A 21,707-nucleotide genomic window follows, 5' to 3' on the forward strand; every position below is an offset into this window, starting at 1 on the left:
ATGATCTTGAGTTGGAAAGTAAGGGAAATATTTTCATCTACTTTATCTATGTGTATGTGTATAGATGTGTATGTGTGTATGTAAATAAATATGTTTTAATTTAGTACTCAGAATACCAGAAAGTTTATTCATAGAAATAGTTCATAGAAACCATTAGGAAGAAAAAGAACAGAGGAGTACAGAGTATTGGGAACATGGAGAAAGAAGCCAATTTTAACTATTGTATCGTTTACTTTGTGTAAGTCTTTATCAGAGATATGTCTATCAGTAATGTTTAGACCTATAGCACATTCGCTATATATAGGAAGAATTGGCAGGAAGGAAAGGGAGAAGAGAACAATGTTGTAACAAAGTATTTTACCCGATTCCATATAAAACCTGGAAGAAACATATGCAACTAATAATTGTAACTAATGAGGCTAGGATTTAGCTAGTGTAACAAATACCCTGAAAACTGTTGATATTTCTGACTTATTTTTGACGTCAGATAGGTGTTTCTAAATTCTGTGCATGCAAATAATGCAAAAAAAACCAAGATGAATTCATAGCTTTAGTGGGATTGGTATTGGACTGAAGTGCTACTTGTGGATATACGCATCAAAATGTAATTTAGGGAGAACATCTGGTATTAACTCTTCATTAGTAATTTAAATGAACATAGACTGCTGTATAAGAGTGCATAAGAAGTTTGTGTTTGTGGTATGATGTTTTTGATGCACTCATTGCAGGGCTGACGTGGAAAAAATGTTTCTACACTAGAATCTTTACATTACTCATTACTGTGTATGTAATAATTATAACTTCTCTCTAATATGAACAGCCTTTCCATTTTTCCATGCTTCTTCAGTAATGCCAGGACATGAGTTCAATGCAGTTGTAGGAGAAACAGTGCCACCCCTTGGTTATTTGGTCATTATATTATTATATTGGTCATTATTATCCTTCTTTTACATAGGCCTGGCCCTGGAAGGTGTGCTGAGCCCCTTTGGTGTTATCATGGCTTCATCCTAATAGTATTTGCTCAATGTCTATACTACCCCTGCAGCTTTGCTGTGTTACTCTGTTTTTATAAAATGTCAGTCCCCCCCCCCCCCCCTTTTTTTTCCCCTTTTATTTCCTGTGACTGTTCTTAGTGTAGATGCATGAAGTACCTCAAAAGAATAGTCAAAGGTCTTCTGGGGCATCTTACCAGTATTGGAGAAAGCAAAATGTTTTTGCAGTTTTCTTTAAGTGGATTTTTTTACTAGAATTTCTCTGTGTTCTGCTTCAAAAAGGCAGCGTATACTTTTGTTGAACTCTGTCTGGATCTTCCTTAATTTTATTTTTAATGAAAAAAAAAAGGATATGTAGCAACTATTCCATGTTTATTCTCCTTTTCTTTTAATCAGACTGATATTATTTTTAACTTAATGCTAAATGCTTAGTCAGAGTAGCTGCTAGCATATGATTTCACATTTCTCAATCTTAAACAAACAGTAATTTATTATAAATTAAAAGATTTTTTCCTTCCAGAGAGAAGCTATAATAGATGTGTAGCAATTGCAGTGCTGTGCCAAATGCATTGGAATAATAAACAGAGCCGGCAAGCTTCTCCCCATGGCCTAGTTAACATGGAAGTAATTCACACACATATATGCTATTTTACTCCCTTAGCTTCTAGTTTCTGTGGGTTTGGGGTATCAGTCTGTCTAGGTTTATACCTCTCTTCAAACATAATAAGTTCTCAAAAATAGATGTTGGCTCCCATGGAAAATCTTGCAAGGACTCATCTGAATTTATACCTAAACTCAAAAACTGTCTCCCTGGATCTAAATAACCAGGTTACATTCAGTTTTTAGGTGGGAATACCTAAATGGTGAGAATACCTATATACCCAAATAAATACCTAAAAAAAAATACCTAAATAAACCTTGCATTTGAGACTCTTATCAAATTGATTTATTTAGCATGGAAGGATATTAATTTTATTTTTATTATAATATACCTTTAAAATGATTCATTCAGGCCCTTCTTTTTCCTCACACTTAGCATATTTGTGTTGAGCTTGATAACACTGTGACTTAAGCAAATGAAAAGTGTGTCTCTCTGCTGGCAGGATAATAATGGAGTTTAAGATTCCATTTTCTTCTAATTCCCTTTCTGTGATTTTTGGGGACATTATGAATAGTAATACCAGGGGTGTGTGTTGGGGTAGTAGAAGAGAAAACAAGACTTGATTTAAAGTCAGGTATATACTACAACAGGGGAATGGTGTAGTTTTGTCATATCTCACTGGAGTAGCATGGGAATCAAGCTTATATTTATATTTATTAAGAATTTTTCTATTGTTGAAAACATCTTGCTCTTTCAAAAATATGTTATTTAAATCTTTTAATGTCTAAAATGAAAATGAAAATCCTTTTCTCTGGAATCCAGGTGAAAAATAATCTCAAAATATAGAATACTACGTTGTGATTACTTGGCAAAAAAAAAAGAAAGATCTGCACAGAAAGCAAGCAAACCTGTAGCTGATGTCCTTTGACTGGGAAAAAAAAAAGTTAGTTTAATCATTATAATTAAACTTGTAGCTGGAAGAGAATTTCCTTCCAAATTCTTTCTAATATATGGAGAGGAGGAGTTAGTGAATCATGGCTGGTTCAAGGACCTAGTGAGACAGTCTTTGGGAACTGATTTCTGTGTTCATTAGCCAAAAGCAGTTCTAATAATTTCCAGTGCCAGCTTCTAGGTCTGAAGCTTATATTGGATGAACAAATTTTTGTTTCATTGTCCATCTGTTGCTTGAACAGTTGTGGTTGTCAAGAAAAGTAGCAATAATTGTGGTGGTACACATTAGTGGTGATATTCATACAGATGAATAAATCTGGTTAGTCAGAATTGGACTTATATTGCTAGTTTATTTCACAAATATGGTTGTTCAGATGATGTGGGTTTTAGCCATTTCTGACATAAGAAGTTGTATTTTAACTGTGAGGAGCATGTCCCCTTAGTAGTACTCTGGTCTATCTGGTCTTGAACTGCCAATGCTCTGGGTTTATTTTAAGGGATGTTACTTCTAAGCAGCTACTTGAGAAGTGCCTGTCAGAAGACAAGAACATTCTGTTTTGATTTTGTAGACCAGTAGATCAGATAAGAGTTGCAGGAGACATAATTTTTAATCTGTTTTGCATCTTCACTGTAGCAGACAGTATTTTTTTCTGATTTCTTCCAATAAAATCATATTCTATCATACAAAAAATAGCTTATTGGATCCATATTTTAACATTCCAAATTACCCAGGGGATGGCATTGTTCAAGAGAATAAGCCTATCATTACCATGTCAGACATCTAAGTTACAATGGGTACAGAAACTATTGTGTAGGTCATGATGTAGGTCACATTGTGTAGGTCACAGATGTGTCTCCAGTCCAGCTTCTAATGTACTAGGCAAAAAAAGCAATTCCTACACAGCTAATAAGGGCTAGATGCCATACCTAACAAAACACATTTTTTCAAAAAATTCAACAGATTTTAAGGAGGGAAAATTGCCCTGGGTGTGTATCCTTTGCATACAAGCTGCATCAAACTATTATTTTTTCATGTGTTTGCAAGTTAACTAGTGTTTTAGTGGACAAGAGTGAAACGTAAATACATATTTTTACACAGCCTTATACATGTACATAACCTGTGGATTTCAAAGGCATGTTTATAAATGGAAATTCAGTGTAATCTATCATTTCTCTTGGTTTACTTACCACTGAGCAGATACTTTTTACTGTAGTCCTGAAGGACAGTTCTTTTAAATGTATACTGAAACTTCAATGGCATGCAATGGGATTGCTGGCCATTTGAAATTAAAGAATCTAGGTTAGCAGAGGTTAGGATTTAAGATCTAACTGTCTACTGGATTGCCCTGATTTGATGTGTTTGTGGCTCTTTTTCACTACAAGAAAGCATTCTGTGATAATATACACTGTTTGAAATTCAATGAGTAACAACCTTAATAAAGAAAATGACAGATGAAATAGAATACTATTTTATGGTTTTGTGGTTGTTTTTTTTTTTGGTGTGTGTGTAGAAGAAGAAATGTTTCACTTTAACACTGTTAATAATCACTCCTACTTTTCTTTTGTAGGTTGTCTTAGTCTTCGCTCTTAGTATTGGTGCTCTTGTAATATACTTCATAGATTCATCAAAGTGAGTATTCTAGAACATTTTTCCTTTCTCTCCTTTCCTACTGCAGTTATACATCTTTGAATTGCTCCATTGATCTACTTCAATTCTGTGTTTGATTTCATTGCCTGAGTGTGAAGAACTTTATAATGGTGCATGGTCTACCAAATAACTCAAAGATGGGAAAAATATCCAATATTAATTGGATTGAGTGTGTTGCCATTGGAACTGTAGGAAGCATAGACAGAAAAACAATACTTCTGTGTGTTGAGTTTATACATACTGTTGCAAAATTGTGTTTTTTATCTTTATTGGGCATATGTAAGATCTTTCAAATTCAAGATTGGGATAATAGGTATCCACCAAAGAGGAAGAATATCCGCCAAAAAATTAGTTTGCAGGAAGAAAAAAATAATACAACATTTCAGGAGACTGACAGGAACACTTCTGAAAACAACAAAAAATTCTGAATGAGGTAGACAGTATGAGTATTATATTTCTCATATCTATTCAGATTTCCAGCTCCTGCATTTGATAGATATCTCCCAAGATTAAGTAGGCCATTAAAATCTGCAAAACATCTCATTATTTTTTAAATTATGTTGTCACACACCAACATTATCATAGAGTGCAGTGTTTTGTCCAGGCAACAGAAAGTTTAATCCTGACCTATTAAGGTGTGTGATGGTTTGGTACAGAACAACATAACTAGGAATATCCTTCCTTTAGTTCCATTCATAGTCCACCTTTGTTTTTGTGTTAAGCTGGATGCTGACACTGGTGGAAAAAGCAAATCAGCAGCCCAACTCAGAAGAAACCATAGTTAGTAAAATATTATTCTTTTAAATGTAATTGTTTTGGGAGTATGATATAATGAAATGTCAATAACATTTCAAAGCTTTTGAACTGTACATTTACATTTACAGTTTTTTGTTCTATTTTGTTTTGTTTCTGAATGAGTTTTAAGGTTACCTTTACTCTAACAGTTAAGGCACTTTGCTGGAGTTGCTCATGTGAGCCTGCCTAGCTGTCGGTAGTAACAGTGCGGCAATGTGATACAATTCCTACATGATCCAGAAAATGGATCAGATGTTTCACTTCTGCTATTTGTACTTACTGATATCTAGGCAGGTGGTAGCACCAGAAAAAGGTGGTCTTGAATATATGAATGTCAGCAATATGTTGTGTGAGTCAAGTCATACCTTTGTAGTCTAGATATGCCAAGTAAATTAAGGCAGAGATTTTCTTTGTGGAGATGAATGAAGTGGTGAGAAAACTCAAGTTCTATACTTCTTCCTTAAATAGAGTGTTCTCAATTTTAGCAATCTTTTTCTTTAATATGTTACCACTGAAACACATAAGGTGGTGTTTTTCTGATCTTTTTCAAGCACAATAGTAAAATTTCTTGGTGCCCAACATATCCAAGTCAAAGGTGTGAAACAAAGTAAGATCTGCTTCCACTTACGTTTCAATTTCAGACCAAAAACCAGATACTTATTTCTCAGAACAATTGTCTGTTGTGATAGTGATTGTTTATATAATGACTTTCAGGCATTGCATTCTAGAAACCTTTGTTTAGTTTTCTTCTTCAAGGACAGCAAAGCTGACAAAATAGAAGATGCTTCTGGGGTGCTTAAACTTTCTATGGCTACCTAAACTATGTACTGCTACTAGCTTATTAGCTGCTTTTTCATTGGGGATAGAAAAATATTTTAACTGTACATTTCTGTAAGCCTTCAGCCAATGTTCAACTCCCAACTGCAGTTTAAATTCAGCGACCGGAAGTTAATGTACATGTATTACACTTACAGACTTTTCCTGTTGTTTTTCCTCCTCTTCTCTTATCTTGCTTTCTTCCCACACACTTTTTTTTTTTTGTTGTTGTTCATTAGTTGTTTAAATCAGGTTAGAAGCTCCCCAGATATTTCCCTGAAGTGAAAAATCCTGCTTCGTTTTTTATTAACAGCTTGGCTGACTTCCACTGCAACAATGTAGAATGAAATGTGATGGTTATGTATCGGTCTATTTAAGGTCCTAAGCATATGATTAAGTAATTCGTTTTAGGATCTGGTCAAACAGGAGATGGTGAAGGGATGAAGGTGAGTTGAGAGGAAGACCATGATAAAACAGCTGGACAAGTGGAGACAAACTGGGTCTAGTTTTCACACTGGACACTCATATATACCATTGCATGATTTTTCTTGACAGTGCATTCTATAGCTGTTGTATTCAACCTGTGCCACGGACACTTAGCTGTCGTAACACCTAGATATAACACCTAGAGTGACAAAAATCATGTCTTCAGTACAGAGTTGAAAAGTAAGCATTTGTCCAGAACAAAAAGCTGGATTTATTCATCCTAATCTACCAGTTGTTTTGTAGACACAATGGACAGCTATGTACTTGAGGAAATCCTACATGACTTCATACACAACAGGCCTCAAGAAAATGAGCACCGATTTTAACACCACTTTCTTGGTTGGTTAAGGAAGGGGAGAGTGGAGACCCCACTTTTTGTCAGTCAAGGACTTGTCATGATTAATTCTAGTGAAATGCACTGAGGAATTCTGTAAGGCCAATATTGAAGATACTACGCATTGTTCCCTTTGCTACAGTCATGGTGTAGGTGACTGCAGGTAAAACAAATGACATCACAGCTGAAAGGAGTGTAAATTCAATGCCTTTACTTCTTACATGCTGACAGCTTCAGTCATTGTCTCTTAGTACCACAAGTTATATATAGAACATTTTTGCATGCTAGCAACTAATGGAAGATTTTAGTCATGAAAGTGGAAAATCATTTAATGGAGAAATGACCATTTTAACATTCCTGCCACTTAAATCCAGTCACATCCCAGTATGAAATGTTTCACCTATTACTAAATACTCTTTCATTCCTTTACTTATAGCAGGTAACTTCATAAAAAACTGCTTCCATGGATAATGGTATTTTGAAATACTAGGAATAGTCAAACATGAAAATTTTGCCCAAGATATATTGTCAATATCATCCACAAAATTATTTTATTTTTTGGGTAACAAATTAGTTTGAATAAAATACCATTCAAAGAAAAAGTTATAAGCAGTTACTCAGGAGAGTTTTGGTTAAGAAAGTGATCTACTTCAGTATGTAGTAGCATCATATATCCTAATAATAATTCTTTCCCAGTTCATGTTTCCTTTAAAACTTTTCATCACATACACAAAACTTTTCAACATTTTCTCATACTTGCAATGGCAGTAGTAAAGGAACTGTTTGTGATGTGAATTTCCTTTTCTCTGATTCTGTTTTCTCTTCTGGGGGGTGCAAGGCAATGTCATATGCAACCATAGATATGAGCTGTGCTTTTCAGGCACAGAAATTCAATACTTCTGCAATAAAGCTTCTAATGACAAGCTATTGCTGCACTGTCTCTTGAAGTCTACCTCATTTATTGGAATTCCTTCCTGAAAAACTGGAATCCATGCAGAAGTAAAACTGAACAATGACAAGGTGAAAACATAAGTCTCACAACTTGCTTTGTTCTACTCACCTGAGGTTTTTAGTTTATTATTTTTAGGACTTGTTTGTATTTTCAAAGGCATTAGTGTAGTCATTACTAAATAGCTGTCTTTTTCCAGTACTGTCCCACATATTATACTTAATTAGAATTGTACATAAAAGTACCATCTGGCAATGAGAGTAAAACATCTTGATCTAAGAATAACAGTGCCATTGTGAATATGAAGATGTGCACACAAGCATATAGGATCATGCTGAGCCCTGAGCTTGCTCTTAACTGCTGTCTCTTAATAAGACAACTTTATTTCTTTTTAAACATGTTTCAACTTTATTTCTTTTTAAACATGGGAAAAAAATAACTCTAATTTTTCATTCTACTTTTCTTTGTATATCTTAGAAAGTTTTGGAAGTATTTGCTACCTTTGCATATTGATTGTGTAAAATCCCATTTGTGTAGGTCAGATATCCAGGGAACCAAACGTAAAACTACCACACTTGTCTTAAGTACACTGTAAGGAAAAAAACTTTTTTTTTTTTATATATATGAACTTTGTGCTTCCCACAAATGTGTCTATTCTAGACTTTCCTTAAAATTTACCGAGTTTCAAAACTATCCAAATATCTTACATATCTTCATCTCTGAACCTTTTTCATCAATTATTCAACATGAAAGAGAATGAAAATATGTACTTTTAGTCACCACAAGTTCAGGTTTGATTGATGCTGGTCAAAACCTTCTCTGTGGGATTGAGTGAGCTTGACATACTTGGGACTGTATTGATTAAGAATTAATCCTTGAAGAGTATATAAGAATGTTATTTAAAACACAGTTTTAATTGACCAGATGAACTAGCTTTAGGGCTCTCTTCAAGGAAGTGGTTTATTGAGGTAGTGTTCTTTGACAATGAGTCACAAAGTTTATTCCAAACATGAATCAAATAATTTTATAAGGAAAATGAAAATATTTTATATATATATATATATATATATATATATATATATATATATATATATATATACACGTATATATTTGGCTGTCTAAAAATGACACACCAGTTGTATTCTTGTGTTAGGTTCTATATGTAGATGAGTTTTAGAAGGGTTGTCATTCCATCCTTGAGCTTCAGTGTCTCCTGGGGTGTCTTGCAGTTATTTTTTTGTCTACTTTTTATTATCTAGAGTGAAGCAAGTCTTTGTTACCTACTTCTGCTTAATAACAGAAGCTATCAGAGACGCTACTCTAGAAATCGCTTGCCAAAAACAATGCAAGATGAGAAGTCGGGTTTTCTAGGATTCACATTGCAGCTTTTGTCATTGAATTGGAAAAGGTTAGGAAGCATGCATTAGAAATAAATATTCTTAGGAATTTACTCAATGACTGCACAAAGAGAAATTAGTAGCAAAGCAACTACATTTTCTTGGAGTGTTTTACTAGCAGAACTTATTTTGTTTTTCTATGTCATTTTTTTTTTTTTTCCCAAGTCCTTATAAATTCATTTATGCTGTGGGAATATTTGAGGATAAATTGTGATTGTGTATGATGTTTGGCTTGCCATTGTTTGCTACTGTTGCACTTTTATCTCATGAAAACATTTAATTTAGTGCAATAGTGTCTTCTGTAGAAATAAGACAAGCCTGATAAAGAATATATCTATAATTTTAGTATGGATACAGTTTGTCACTGCTCAGGAGGATTCAAATTTTTCTCATTTGTTTAGTCTGTATATATAGATCTATAAATAGGCATATATATAAACTTTATAGATACATCTGAGGTATGAAGTTTAACTGAATAGGTAGTAAAAGTGTTCAAATGCCAAAAAAAAATATATTTTAAGATATTGGTCTTATACTTTCATTACAGATCAGCCAGCTTTTCCACATCATGTGGACTAATCAACAGAACATTCTGGTAACTTCCTCAGTTTCATGACACTTAGGAGAAAAATAAATAAATAAATTGAAATTTCAGTTGTAACTCAGAAAATACAATAGTTACATCTGAATTTCAGGTGAATCCCAGTGGCCTGATTTATAATAATTAAAATGTCAAAGATTCTCAGAAAAGCAACTCTCACAGTAAATTCAATTTTTTGATGTTTTATTTAACAAAAAATAGACTAACACGTTATTATAAGCTTTTGGTTAGAGTTTGCATATTTTTTTTTTCATGACACATGAATAGAGATGAAGCTGACTTTAAATTCTGGGATCTGGTTCAAGAAAATGTTAGATGATATTTACCATTGTTCAAATTTCTAAAACTGCAGTGGTCTGTGTCTTCACAAGTAGATTAAAACAGTATTATTCCCTCCATAATGATAATTCATTGTAAATAATAGTCTCATACAGAAAGTCCAAATCTCCCTTGGTATCCTGCAGCCAGTCTCCTCCTCAGTTTTGATTTTTTATTCATCTAAGTTTTGTTAATACTGCAGCAGCTTCCATGAGTTGCTTTGAGATGATAAATTTTGTCTAATGCTGAAGTAAATCGAAGTGAATTTTTTCTAACCACCTTTTCTCAAAAAACAAAAACAAAAAAGGGGGGAGGGGAATAAAGTGGGGGGGTTAATTCTTAACGTGTTAGTTTTGTTTACTGCTCAGTAGTCAAACTGAGTGATTGGTTTTATTTTTGGAAATACAGAAAATCTAGGTTAAAAGTCTAAATGAAGCTCTCTTGGGTCATTACTTTCAAATCACTTTTTTTTTTTTTTTTTTTTTTTTTTACTAGTATAAAGAAACATCATGTTAGCTGTTTTTACTGATGATTCTTGGCGAGTGATAATGTATGGTCTATAAGGATTCAATACCCTTTAAACTCATACATCATTGAATAAAGTTCTCAGTCATAAATGAAGGCAGACAAAGCTAGTTTTATCTTTGCAGTGTTTGTAGTAGACAACTGGGTGTACACCATTGTTGGTTTAATCAAAAGGGAATTTGCAGAACAAATCTTTATTTGTTGCAGTGGATTTTAATTTTCCTCATTGTTCTATGGAGTTTCATAGGAAAGCATCAACAGATTCAGTGGTCATTGTTGTGTGGCATGCTAGAGTTGAAGGCAGGTAGGTGTGCGGTGCATGGGCTCTGAAGACAATTGGATAGAAGAAAGATGCATAGCCTTTGCTAGGTACAGATAATGTTATCTAAGAGTGAAATCCAGCAACAAAAATGATGTGATTATTTTAAGGCAAAAAGCAAAAATGATGTTGGGGTGGGGGGGGGCTGGGAGGGGGTGCAGTGAAACAAATAGCTATTCTCCATGTTTTTCTTAGCTGCCTATGTCAAAGGTAGAATTGTGTTGCAATGAACACCGTATATAGGAAAAAAAAAATCTGTGAAGTTTTGAGATTTCATAAATGGCAGCTTCTTAAGTCTTACATGAATTGGGATGTGAGGTAGTTGCAAAATTAAATGTTAACACAAATAATGCGTGACAAGATGTAAAACCTTATTTTACAGTGATTTTTTTTTTTTAATATGATTAGGTATGATTGTATGTTCCCTAGGCTTATTGCTAGGTGTTTGTTTCTTGTGATACTGCAATTAATCATTATAGGTGTTATCTTAAACTGTTCATTCACGTGCCGAATATACTGAAATGTACATATGGAATTTAGATGCATGTTTTCTATACTGTCCATCTCATAATTCCGTGTTTGCATTTCTTCTCTGACATACTCAGAGAACTTAAATTTGGTAAATTATATGCACTAAAATGTGCAAAACACTGCCTGAATAGCTCTTCCATTGTACTTAGGAGTTGAGGAAGATTCTAAAACTCCTTCAAAAAAAAAAGTGTTGTGTTATCCAGCTAGGTTATTATCATAAATAGAGTTAATTCCTCTCTATTTGTTAATCATATTGGTGAATCAACATTGGATTAGAATGATTTTTATTAGCTGTAAATAATCACTAGTTAGGCAACGTGTAAATATTCTGTTTTCTCAAGATAAAATAATGCAGTATGGCTGATGCTGTAGACCTTTAATCATCTTTGTGGCCCTTTGCTGATTTTGCTCTTCTGTGTCATTGTCTCTTGCGTATGGAGAGCAGACCCAGGCCTCTGGATGTGACCTCACCAGTATTGAACAGAGAGGAAAGATAAATTCCCAAATTCCCTAATGTAGCCCAGGATGCTGCTAAACCTTTATAGCAAGAGCACATTGCTGGCTCATGTTGATCTTGTCCATCAGGACCCTTTTTGGCAATGCTGCTTTACAGCTGGAGCCAGATACATGATAAGGAATTGAAGTTCAAGATTTTTATTTTTATTTTGTTATTTTTATTTTATTATTCCAAAAATATGCCAGTAATTTTAAATAGCAAAGGCTTATAAATGCAGTGATATTTAGTGAATTTATTTGTATGAAAATCTTGCCAGGTAGGCCTGTATATTAATGCATCACTTGAATTAATAGTGTTTATACCGAAAACAGCTAGCTTAAGAGTTTGATCTTCAAGAAGTTAGGTCATTATTTTTCATGAGCTAATACTTATACAGTTTGAATTCTCTTGGAATATTACTTAGAAAAATCAGAGCTTAATATTTCAAGAATCAGATCCCTTTTTTTTTTTCTTTGCACTTTGCCATTAGTGCTATCTTACCCAATTTGTGCTGAACAGCTGAAATTTGTTTTTGACATGGACAAAAATCTGTATCCCTGGCACATTGGCAGGAGGGCATGGCGTGTTGCTCCACATAGTTCATCTGTTTGAAGGATGAAGGAGGAACTTCTAAATGAAGTGTTGTCTAATTTAAATACTCTTTCACCTATATTTACATTATAAGGCTGTTTCAAAAGAGCATGATTTTACACAGAAACCATGTTTCATATTTTTTTGTGAGGAGGAAATGAAAAGATTACAGCAGTGTAATTTTTAGACTATGGACAGTAGAGCATCCACAGACATGATAATTCTTCAAAGCATGTATACGTATTTTTGCTACATCATTGTATCCGAAATAAGCAGAAAAACTGAAGAAAGAGGTAGAAAAGGAGAATGATCAAAAGTTTAGTTATCCATCTTCTAGTGAGGGATAAGTTAAAAGAAAGAGGAGTGGTTTTTGTTCTATCGGGGAAGAAAAAAACCCTTCCATGTTGTGTTGTAGGGAGAGCAGATATGACACCATTCCAATGTAAATGGAGGGGTAATCAAAGGTCTTCTCTGTGGTGTCTGAAAAAATTGTAAAATGTGTACAATTTACAACTGTGTAGGTTTAGTTTGGATATTAAAAAAAATTGATAGTTATGAAGTATTGGAAAAGATAACCTAGAAAGGTTGTGGAATTTTCTGTAAAACAAGCTTTGAAGGAAAACAAAACAAAACAAACAAACATTAAATAACTGATAGTTTAGTTTAACGTACACTTGGTCACTTGGTGATACTCCAAATGGTAGGATGTTGGGCTAATTTATTGACATGTCTTTATTTCATTGATTCTAGAATTCCAGCAAAGTTGTATGTTCAGAATGTGAAATTCCCATTTTCTCTACCTATTTTCCATTTTGATGAGTAGGTAACAGTTTGGACTATTAGACAAAATTAATCTCTTCCCACTTTTTTTTTTTTTTAAATATTTATGACGGTTTGTGTGGTAGAGTCTGTTGGCAGTCGAGACACTTTACTGATATCCTGCATTTTTATTTACCTTCCGTTCTAGAATTTCTTTAGATTTCAGTGTTTTCTATTCTCCTTAATCTTTCTAGATTTCAGTAACGAGATGTACAAATGTTTCTGTTTCATCTCTTACCTAAGCTTTTCAGCTTTTTTTCTTTTATTGCCTTTTATTTATTTATTTATTGACTATGGTGTGGTAGGTTTCCTGTTTAAAAAAGATGGGGAAAGGAAATAAAAAAGATTTTTTTTTGACAATTTCAACACAAAATAATATATATATATATATTAAAAAAAAAAAAAAAAAAAAAAAAAAAAGATCTTGATGATGTAGTTTTTAAAAAGACTGGAAATTAGAGAAATTAGAGAATTGGCACAGTTGGGCTTAAATGTGCTTTTACCATGAGAATATTTATGCTAGAGTGGAAAAATTAAAGAAGAAAGGGATATCTAGAAGCTCCTTAATGATGCTGCAGATATAGATGCTTCCCTGTGTAACATCTAACACAGAACTTTGTGTTATCAGGTCCAGATCTTCACAATTTGTGTTTTTGTTTTGTTTTTAGAAAATGGTGATTTGTAGAAATTTGATATTTTTAAATTCATTTGATTGGTGTTTGAACACAGTCATTCCAGTGCTACAGTGACATGAAACACTAATTTTTAATCTTGAACATATTTAAATATTGACTGTTTTTATTAAAAAGCTACGTTTAAACAAAAGTACGTCTACACTTACTAAGGAAAATTGGAGATGTTAAATTAGCTTCAGTTTCACTGCTGAAGGTTCTGTTGTTTTGTTTTACGGGCTTTACCTTTTCTGAGGTTCAATGTTGATTTGGTGGATTCTGGCTTAGCTAGCTTCTCCAGCAACTCTGTAGTTACTAATTTTATAGTATTTCTATTGAACGTGTTGCTTAAAATATTTTCCATATTATAAACACCCTTTACTATAGTGTTGCTTTTGGTCAGAATGTAGAAAGGAAAAACCCGTGTTATAATATATGAGCTTTCTTTCAAATAATTTTATTCTTTCACCAAAAGGGGGGAAGGAAAAAGCATCACACTCCATTACTCAATATCTAATTTAATGACAGCAGCATGTTTGTTTTGCCTAACATAAGCTTCACACTTTTACACCAATACAAATAGTTCTGTTGATCTTTCTAGAACTTTTGGATCTTTTTGAACTTGTTTAGGTTGCTTGGGTCTGAGTAGCAACTTCTACGTCTCTTTCTGTTTAGTTACTATCAATTGGTCTTCATTCAAATTTGCTCACTTTAAAAAGTATAGTGCTTTAAAATTCCTCTATGTTTAATGTTAAACCAAAATTTTTGTAGTCTTTAGGCGCTATTTTGAGTGTTATCTTACTCACTTGATTTTTCTTTTATTAATATCCTATTCTTACAGTGTTACTGGCATGGGATGTTTTTGATTCCTTTTGTTTGTCCATTTCCATTCCTGTCCCTTCCTGTTGTTTGTGCATAGGTTTCTGCACTTTGCCTTTCATTTATCAAATAGCTTCCCTTAAACAAAATTTGAATATTGTAATGAATTCATAGAATCAAAGAATGATTTGGTTTGGAAAGGATCTTAATATCATCTAATTCCAACCCCTCTGCCATGGGCATGGACACCTTCCACTAAACCAAGTAGAAGGAATTCCTCAGTTTTGTTCATGCAGTTTTCTTAGATGATGCTGGTGTCCATTATTCAGTACCCTGACCTGTGAAGACTGGTTTATTGTAGCCAAATACTCTGTTGTACTGTGCTGTGTATGTGCATAGGAGCTTCAGGTTTCCGAATTCAGTTTTCTGAGTAGGTCTTGCAATTGTTCTAACTCATACTGTTTGGCTGATTGCATTTCTTAATTTCTTTCAAAACAAAATTGGGCCTGATTCTGGTCACTATTTGCCTGCCTTCTGAGAGATGCAGACTATCCTTTCCAGATCTAGCTTGCTCAGTTTATGCAATTAAATGCAACTGGCAGAATTTCAAGTGAAGCTTTTTTTTGTTTATTTTTTGTAGCAGTGGAATAGAGCAGAGAAGGGAAATTCTGTACCATGTGTTACAGTAAACTATCAACTAGATGAGTGAAAGGGAACTAAATGCAAGTAGATTCCAAATATAGAATGAAGAACTAGATACGTTTACTTTTTAGTTGTTTGATACAGTATGCACACATGTATGTAGCATGATCATCTCAGTACTAATTTGGTATATCCTGACCATAAAGATTGGCTTTAATGCTGTCCATTGCAGCATCTTTTTCATCTTGAGTCTTTAATAATGTGGTGATTGATGAAAATGTGAACTGTAATAACATTGTACAGATTAATAAAACTGGCATGTTGAAATCTCCATATTTCCATAAATCTTTCCTCTGGAAAATTTGCTACTCTGAAAAATCTGTGTTGTACCATTACTTCTGAATGCTAAAAACTCCCTAAGAGACCTTGTAACATATTTAGAGAATTTTCAAGTCTTTATTTCAAGATTTTGTTTCCTCTTGTTTCAAGTCTATTTAACCCTGTGTTTTCTGGTTACAAGGAAACATGAACGATATCTAGACTGATGTCAAGGACCAGTTTTATAGATAGAGGGTGAAACTGTTGCAACCTGAATGTTATTGAATCATGTACTGTGAAAGAAGTAAGTTTGCATCCTCTATTGGATTTGGTAGAATGGTAGAATATTCTCCAGTTCTGTAGTTACAGCTCTATCATTGACTCTGGTGAGAAGACAGTGCTTCCAGCACATTCATATTTCTTTTGCACAGTCATATTCTTTCTGTGTCCTAATCAATCTGATATGTTTTTGGGTCACAGGACTGTGCTCAGCCTTGTAGAAGAGTATAACTGAGAATTCAGGTGATTTGTCTATGATTTTTTTTCACCTTTTTCTGTTGAAAGTGATGAAAAAAGTAAGGAGTTTTTCCTCATTTTTCTGTAAAAATATCTTCTGTAATATAAAGGTGACTTGTACGTCCTGGAACACTGAAAGGAAACGGAGACCATGTTTTTACTTGAAGGATCTAAGCCTGTGGTGCAGCAAAGATATCTGTAGGATTTTAACCAAAAAATATTTTTTTTTTTTTTGCTAGAAAATAGTCTTGGAAAAAAAAAGTTACCTTTTAACATGCTCACCTTTTCTAGCACAGTTTATCATTTATGAGGATAAATTCAGAGAGTCTCAAAAGACTCTGAGATGGATCCAGGCACAAGGAATATGTGTGACCCTTTCTGGCCTGTACAGACTCTCTTTTTCATAACCACTCTGTAGTTCACGGTAACACAGATATGAGTTTGTTTTTTAGTGTAGCTGATCAAGAGGAATAGATTTTTATTTTTATTTTTTAAATCCAGTGGCTGTGTGTAGGTACCCAGGAAAGCTTCTGACAACTTGCAGAAAGATGCTAGCGTTTTGTAGCTTATCCGAAAATGAATCTAACATGTATTTAGTACCAACACAGAAAATGTAAAACAAAATTCTTCTTTTGCTTGCTGTGTTGCAGATCAGTTCTTTGATCTCAACAGCAAATGTCATTCAGTGCAAGAAAGTTTATATTGGTGACTCTGGAGCTGTTCTCAAGTAGATTTGGAGGCATGAAAAATCTATAGTCCCCCAGAAAAGCCATGCTTTTTAGGAGAACGGATAATTCATTTTTTTCTCCTCCAGGTTTTACTGTCTACTGTACTGTTTCTTCCTGCAGCTCTGCATGGGAATGTTAGCAAAGAGTAAGATGTAAATGAGATTAGAACTATTATAGCAATGAAAAACAAGAAACTGGTAATCCATCTTCTTTTAAGTTTCTCAGTGGTTTGCACTGCTGTGTGATAATCTGCATTTGAGGAGAGAATTCTTTTGCCCTAAGATTCTGTTGCATGTATTTATTTATTTATTTTGAATGCTGTTATGCTTTATGTGGGATATCTGAGCTCCATAAACAGGAAGGGAAAAAAAGAAAGAAAGAGAATAGCTTGACAAAGAATGTATACCAGAATGTTGACTCACCTGGCAAGTTTTCACAGAGCAAGCAATCATTGATAAAGGTAGTGAAACTGGCTAGTATTCAACATCCCTCTGTGCCAGATTACATTTTTCTTTCCCATTGAATTGTTTCTGCCTTTGTGCACTGAGAAAGCAAAAGGCATCAGGTTGATTCCTGACTCTTCATTGTTTACTCACTCTGTTTTGGGGAGATCGTCCCTATCTGCTTTAAATTTCATTAGTGTTTGTAGGGCAATATCTCAAAGCTTGATTTTTGCAAGAGCAAAAAAGGCTTCAGTTCCCCTAAAGGCTCCAGGCAGATGCCTGACATAATCAGGCAACAGGAGAAAACCATATTTCTCAAAAACAAGTTTTTAAGTTCTGTAGTTTGTTGTCTGCTGCCCTGCTTTAATAAATCTTGTATTAGTTTTGATACAATACTTGCTTCATATCTTTGCAAGAACTGCAAGGAACTGGTCTGTGAGGACAGTGAAACCAAAGTGGTAAAAGTATCTCTGTTATCTCAAAAACTTACAACCAATGTCTTTTGTTAATTTCCATCTGTGTTTTTTTTTTTCTTTTTTTTTTTTTTTTCCTGAATCAGTGCAAAGACTGATGCTACTACTATTTTCCTTGTCTTCCCTAGGTAGCAATATAAAATGTTCTTTCGACGTTAGTCTGAAGAATATGCTTCAAGGAATAATTGTACAGTGTTTCCATGGTAAAATAAAATAAAATCGGTAGATCGCAGTTTCTTACTCCTGTGGTTTGCTAGTCTTTTACTTTTATGTTTATTTTAAAATTATATTTAATATGTTTTACAGCACAACATGTTATGCAGCATCTGAAGAGCAAACTGTTAGTTGGCAGCTAGAGATACAATTCACTAATTACGATTGTCTCTCTGAACAGTAATTTACTGTCTTTAAAATAGCAACAAAAGAATGAGTTTATTGACACCATGATACTCATATGCGTGTTCTTCTGGTAATTAGTAACCTAAGAAACGTGGTTTAAAAAGTTTATGCTAGTATTTAATCGCAGCTTAGATTCACTGGGAACATATTCATAGATAATCTGTCCAATGTTTATTTTCCAACTCCTATTATATGTAATAATTTGGAGGTCAATTTGTGTTAATAAAACTATGTAGATCACATTTGTTGCTCTGTTTCACTTTCTCTGTTTTTACAAACTCATGCAGTGCTACTTTGTGTTTATAGTATTGCTGTGGGGACGTATTCTTAAATTATATATTACATTCTGTTCAAAACGATACCAGTATATTGTAATTCAAATACAGGTTAAAACCTTTTGTTAGTTCACATACCTTTCCTCTTTTCAAATTAAACAATGCATTTTTTGTTTCTTCCTGGAGTATCTGAGAATGCATCTACAAGTACTTCATCCAATGTTTTCTTCTCCTTCAGACAGATATGTTACGCACACTGAATTAACAGCATTCTTTCTTACTACTGAACAAATTTATAAATCCATCTAATATAGAAAAGGAGATAACTTGGACAATGTTTTTAAAAGGATAGATACTATTTTCAAAGAAGTATTTCACTACATTTCTGTTATCAAAGCATGTCTTGAATGGAGGATTGCCTTTTAGAGTTGAGTTTAACATACACACTCAGTGCCTTATCCCCTAATTTTCAAGTTACAAATACAAATAAAGATACGATCTCTTTTCCTTTTCTTCTTCCCTTTTTCTCCTGACAGCTTGACAAATTGTAGCTTTTGGGACACGCCAGTAGTTGATGAGTCATTTGTGCTTAAAAATAGAATTCCTTGCAGCAAGGACACCCATTCCACTTTTTTCCACTTTTGACGCATATGTTGTTTCTGACAGAGATGCAGGGCCAACTATGCCATGTTAATTAAGAACCTAAGGAAAAAAAAAAAATCTCTTTCTTCAGTAAATAGCAGACCTGGAACCCAACAACAATGAAAACAGAAGTAGGAAATTCCGTATATGTAAATACTTGATTTTTTTGTTTGTTTGTTTTTTATTCTCCTATATGTTAATGACTTTTTTTTTTTTTTTTAGCTTTTCTGAGGTAACTGTCCACTTTCTTTCTTCTTTCTTTTTTTTTTTTTTTTTTTTTTTTTTTTAATAAAGTCCTCTGAGACCTGACAGAACACCACCTTTACCAAGAGAACTGTAAGGTCTCAATGGTATGTACAGAAAAAAAAGCACTAATGGAACATTACAATACTGTTATCTTGTTATTTGTGAAGTGCTTTAAATGTGCAGAGACAGAGTGCTGCACAGAGAACTGTGAGAACTGTGATCAATTGATTAGCTATATTCAGCACAAGGTGAAAGTGAGGGACTAACCTCTACTAGCCTAAAAAAGAGATTACTTTGTGTGATTATATGTTGCATTGTGATCATGTTCACTTAATTGTTTTTTTTTGTTTCTTTGTTTTTTTTTTTTGTTTTTTTTCCCCTCTTATCAAACCTAGTGCAATTAGAGGGAGCAGGTCAAATTCTGTCATTTAGCAAAATTGTTAGCTTGTGGCATATCTGTGAATCTGGTAATGGTAGGAATATTTTGGCTTCAAAAATAAGGGCCAGCCACTTGTGTGGAATGCTTTGCAAGCACATTAAAATGGATTCACACAGAGTTCTGGAGATTTGTAGACTTGCTTTTCTCACAGGATCTCCACTTTGGTAAACATTAATAAATAGTGGGTTTCTGTGTATGCTGCTTTGTTTTTGTCATCCATAAATATATATAATATATATAATTCATAAAATTGCAGGAGTTTGCAAGAGACAATGTAATACTTGTAAGATTCACTACATAAAGGATTTTGATGCTAATGGCCCTAAAAAGTATTGCACAGTGTTGTTCTTGTTATCTTTTTGAATTTCATATTTTCTTGAAAAAAGGGAGTTTTCTACTCACATTCTTTGAATCTGTATGAGTTATACACCATGTCTTTTGAAAAAAAAAATAATATTTTTAACAAAGATGGTTCAGTTTCTATGCCTATGTGAGAATATTATTATAAGAATAAGGTTCTATCTTGGTTTTATCAAGGTGTTATCTTGGCTTACCATAATTAAAATTAATTTGCAAAGGCTGCCTGGGAAATTCTTTGAACCATGAAATCTGACTGGAGATTAGAGTTCAACATATTAGCTGATTTTTGTTGTTGTTGATCTTGAAAAAGTCAGAAATAGAGCTGAGTTAAATTCATCTTGACTGCTGTTGCTGACTACTTATCCAATATGAAATTGTGGCATATTTCATGTTTTTAATTTGTGCTTAAATATATATGAAGGTATTGTGATATCTTAGGTAGAAGATTTCTTCAATACTTCTTTCCATTATTAGAGTTCTGTAGTAGGCTGAGGAAAATGCTGAGAGAAATTGTGAAATACCATTGGTTATGAAATTTAAGGCCAAGGGCCTACTGTGATTGTTAGTCCACATTCGTTAATGTAGTCATCCCTGTATTATTTATCTTCAAACAAGTATCTTCTGATTAGAAAGCTATTTTTTTATATTTACAATCTGTAAATAAACAATCTTTTTATTAAAACTAAGAAAGGTTGTTTCATACAAATCATCACTAAATATAATATAAGGTGATAATAGGAGGTGTAGACCAGTGAATATATAAACAGTATGGTTTGGAATATGTGAGTTAGGTGTGTGGTTCCCCCCTCCAACCACCACCACCACTTCCTTTTCAAGTACTGTTGCTAAGTCACCAGACTGTGAACAGTGACAGGATATATTTTCCAGTACTTAAATGGAAACAAGTCTATATTTGACATAAACTACTGAATTCCTTTAGTAGGAGGGAGAGCATTTGTGTCTGTTTTCTGTCATCCTAATATTTCAAATAAAGATGAGTAGGATTAACTAGCTTTGAAACAAAGTTGAAAGGCTTTTTATGTAGTGATGATGTTTTTGGGTATGGTAGCACTGAAACAGACTGATAAAAGGCAGAAGGAATAAATATTTCTCAAAAGAGATTAGAAAGCGTGATTATTCAGAAAATTAGGTGTCATTTGCATTTCTTCAACCCTATTTCCCCTCCCCTTCCCCCCCAAAAAATGAGTAGATTCTCTGTCTGACCATACAGAAACAAAATGAGATGTGCAAATCAGTGTGGCCTTTCTTGCAGTCACCATTAATTCTAAAGCTTTTACAGATGAGTTCTAAATAAGATTTTGATGAGGTATGCTGTCAGAGCATAGGTAGAATAACCCAATTTATTCTCCTACATGTATGTGCTGACCTTGTCCATGAAATAAACAGCACTCAGTGAGAACAGGAAGACATACTGAGGTAGAAAAGGTTCTTTTGTCGCATAACAGTTTTACTGTTAGTAATTTATTAGTGTGCTTTCTTTTTTTTTTCTTTATCACATTGCAAGTGATTTGTCCACAAAACAGATTTTTTTTTTTTGGCTTCCAGC

General features: G+C 33.6%; 1 protein-coding gene across 40 annotated transcripts in view; it reads left to right on the forward strand.

The window, feature by feature from the left end:
• KCNMA1 (potassium calcium-activated channel subfamily M alpha 1) overlaps positions 1 to 21,707 on the forward strand; it is a 469,740-nt gene that overhangs the window by 208,137 nt on the left and 239,896 nt on the right. For 39 of the 40 annotated variants that reach the window (XR_011810002.1, XM_027460048.3, XM_027460049.3 and 36 more), the window contains exon 3: positions 4,113 to 4,174. Coding sequence is in view for 39 of the 40 variants with exons in the window: in XM_027460048.3 (XP_027315849.1) it covers positions 4,113 to 4,174 (62 nt within the window). In the remaining variant the exon portion in view is untranslated. Of the gene's footprint in view, positions 1 to 4,112; positions 4,175 to 17,907; positions 18,020 to 21,707 lie in introns of those variants that run through there. The other variant, XM_027460053.3, reaches the window with a different exon arrangement.

This window comes from Anas platyrhynchos, chromosome 6 (genome assembly GCF_047663525.1).
Source record: "Anas platyrhynchos isolate ZD024472 breed Pekin duck chromosome 6, IASCAAS_PekinDuck_T2T, whole genome shotgun sequence".
NCBI classification, from domain to species: domain Eukaryota; kingdom Metazoa; phylum Chordata; class Aves; order Anseriformes; family Anatidae; genus Anas; species Anas platyrhynchos.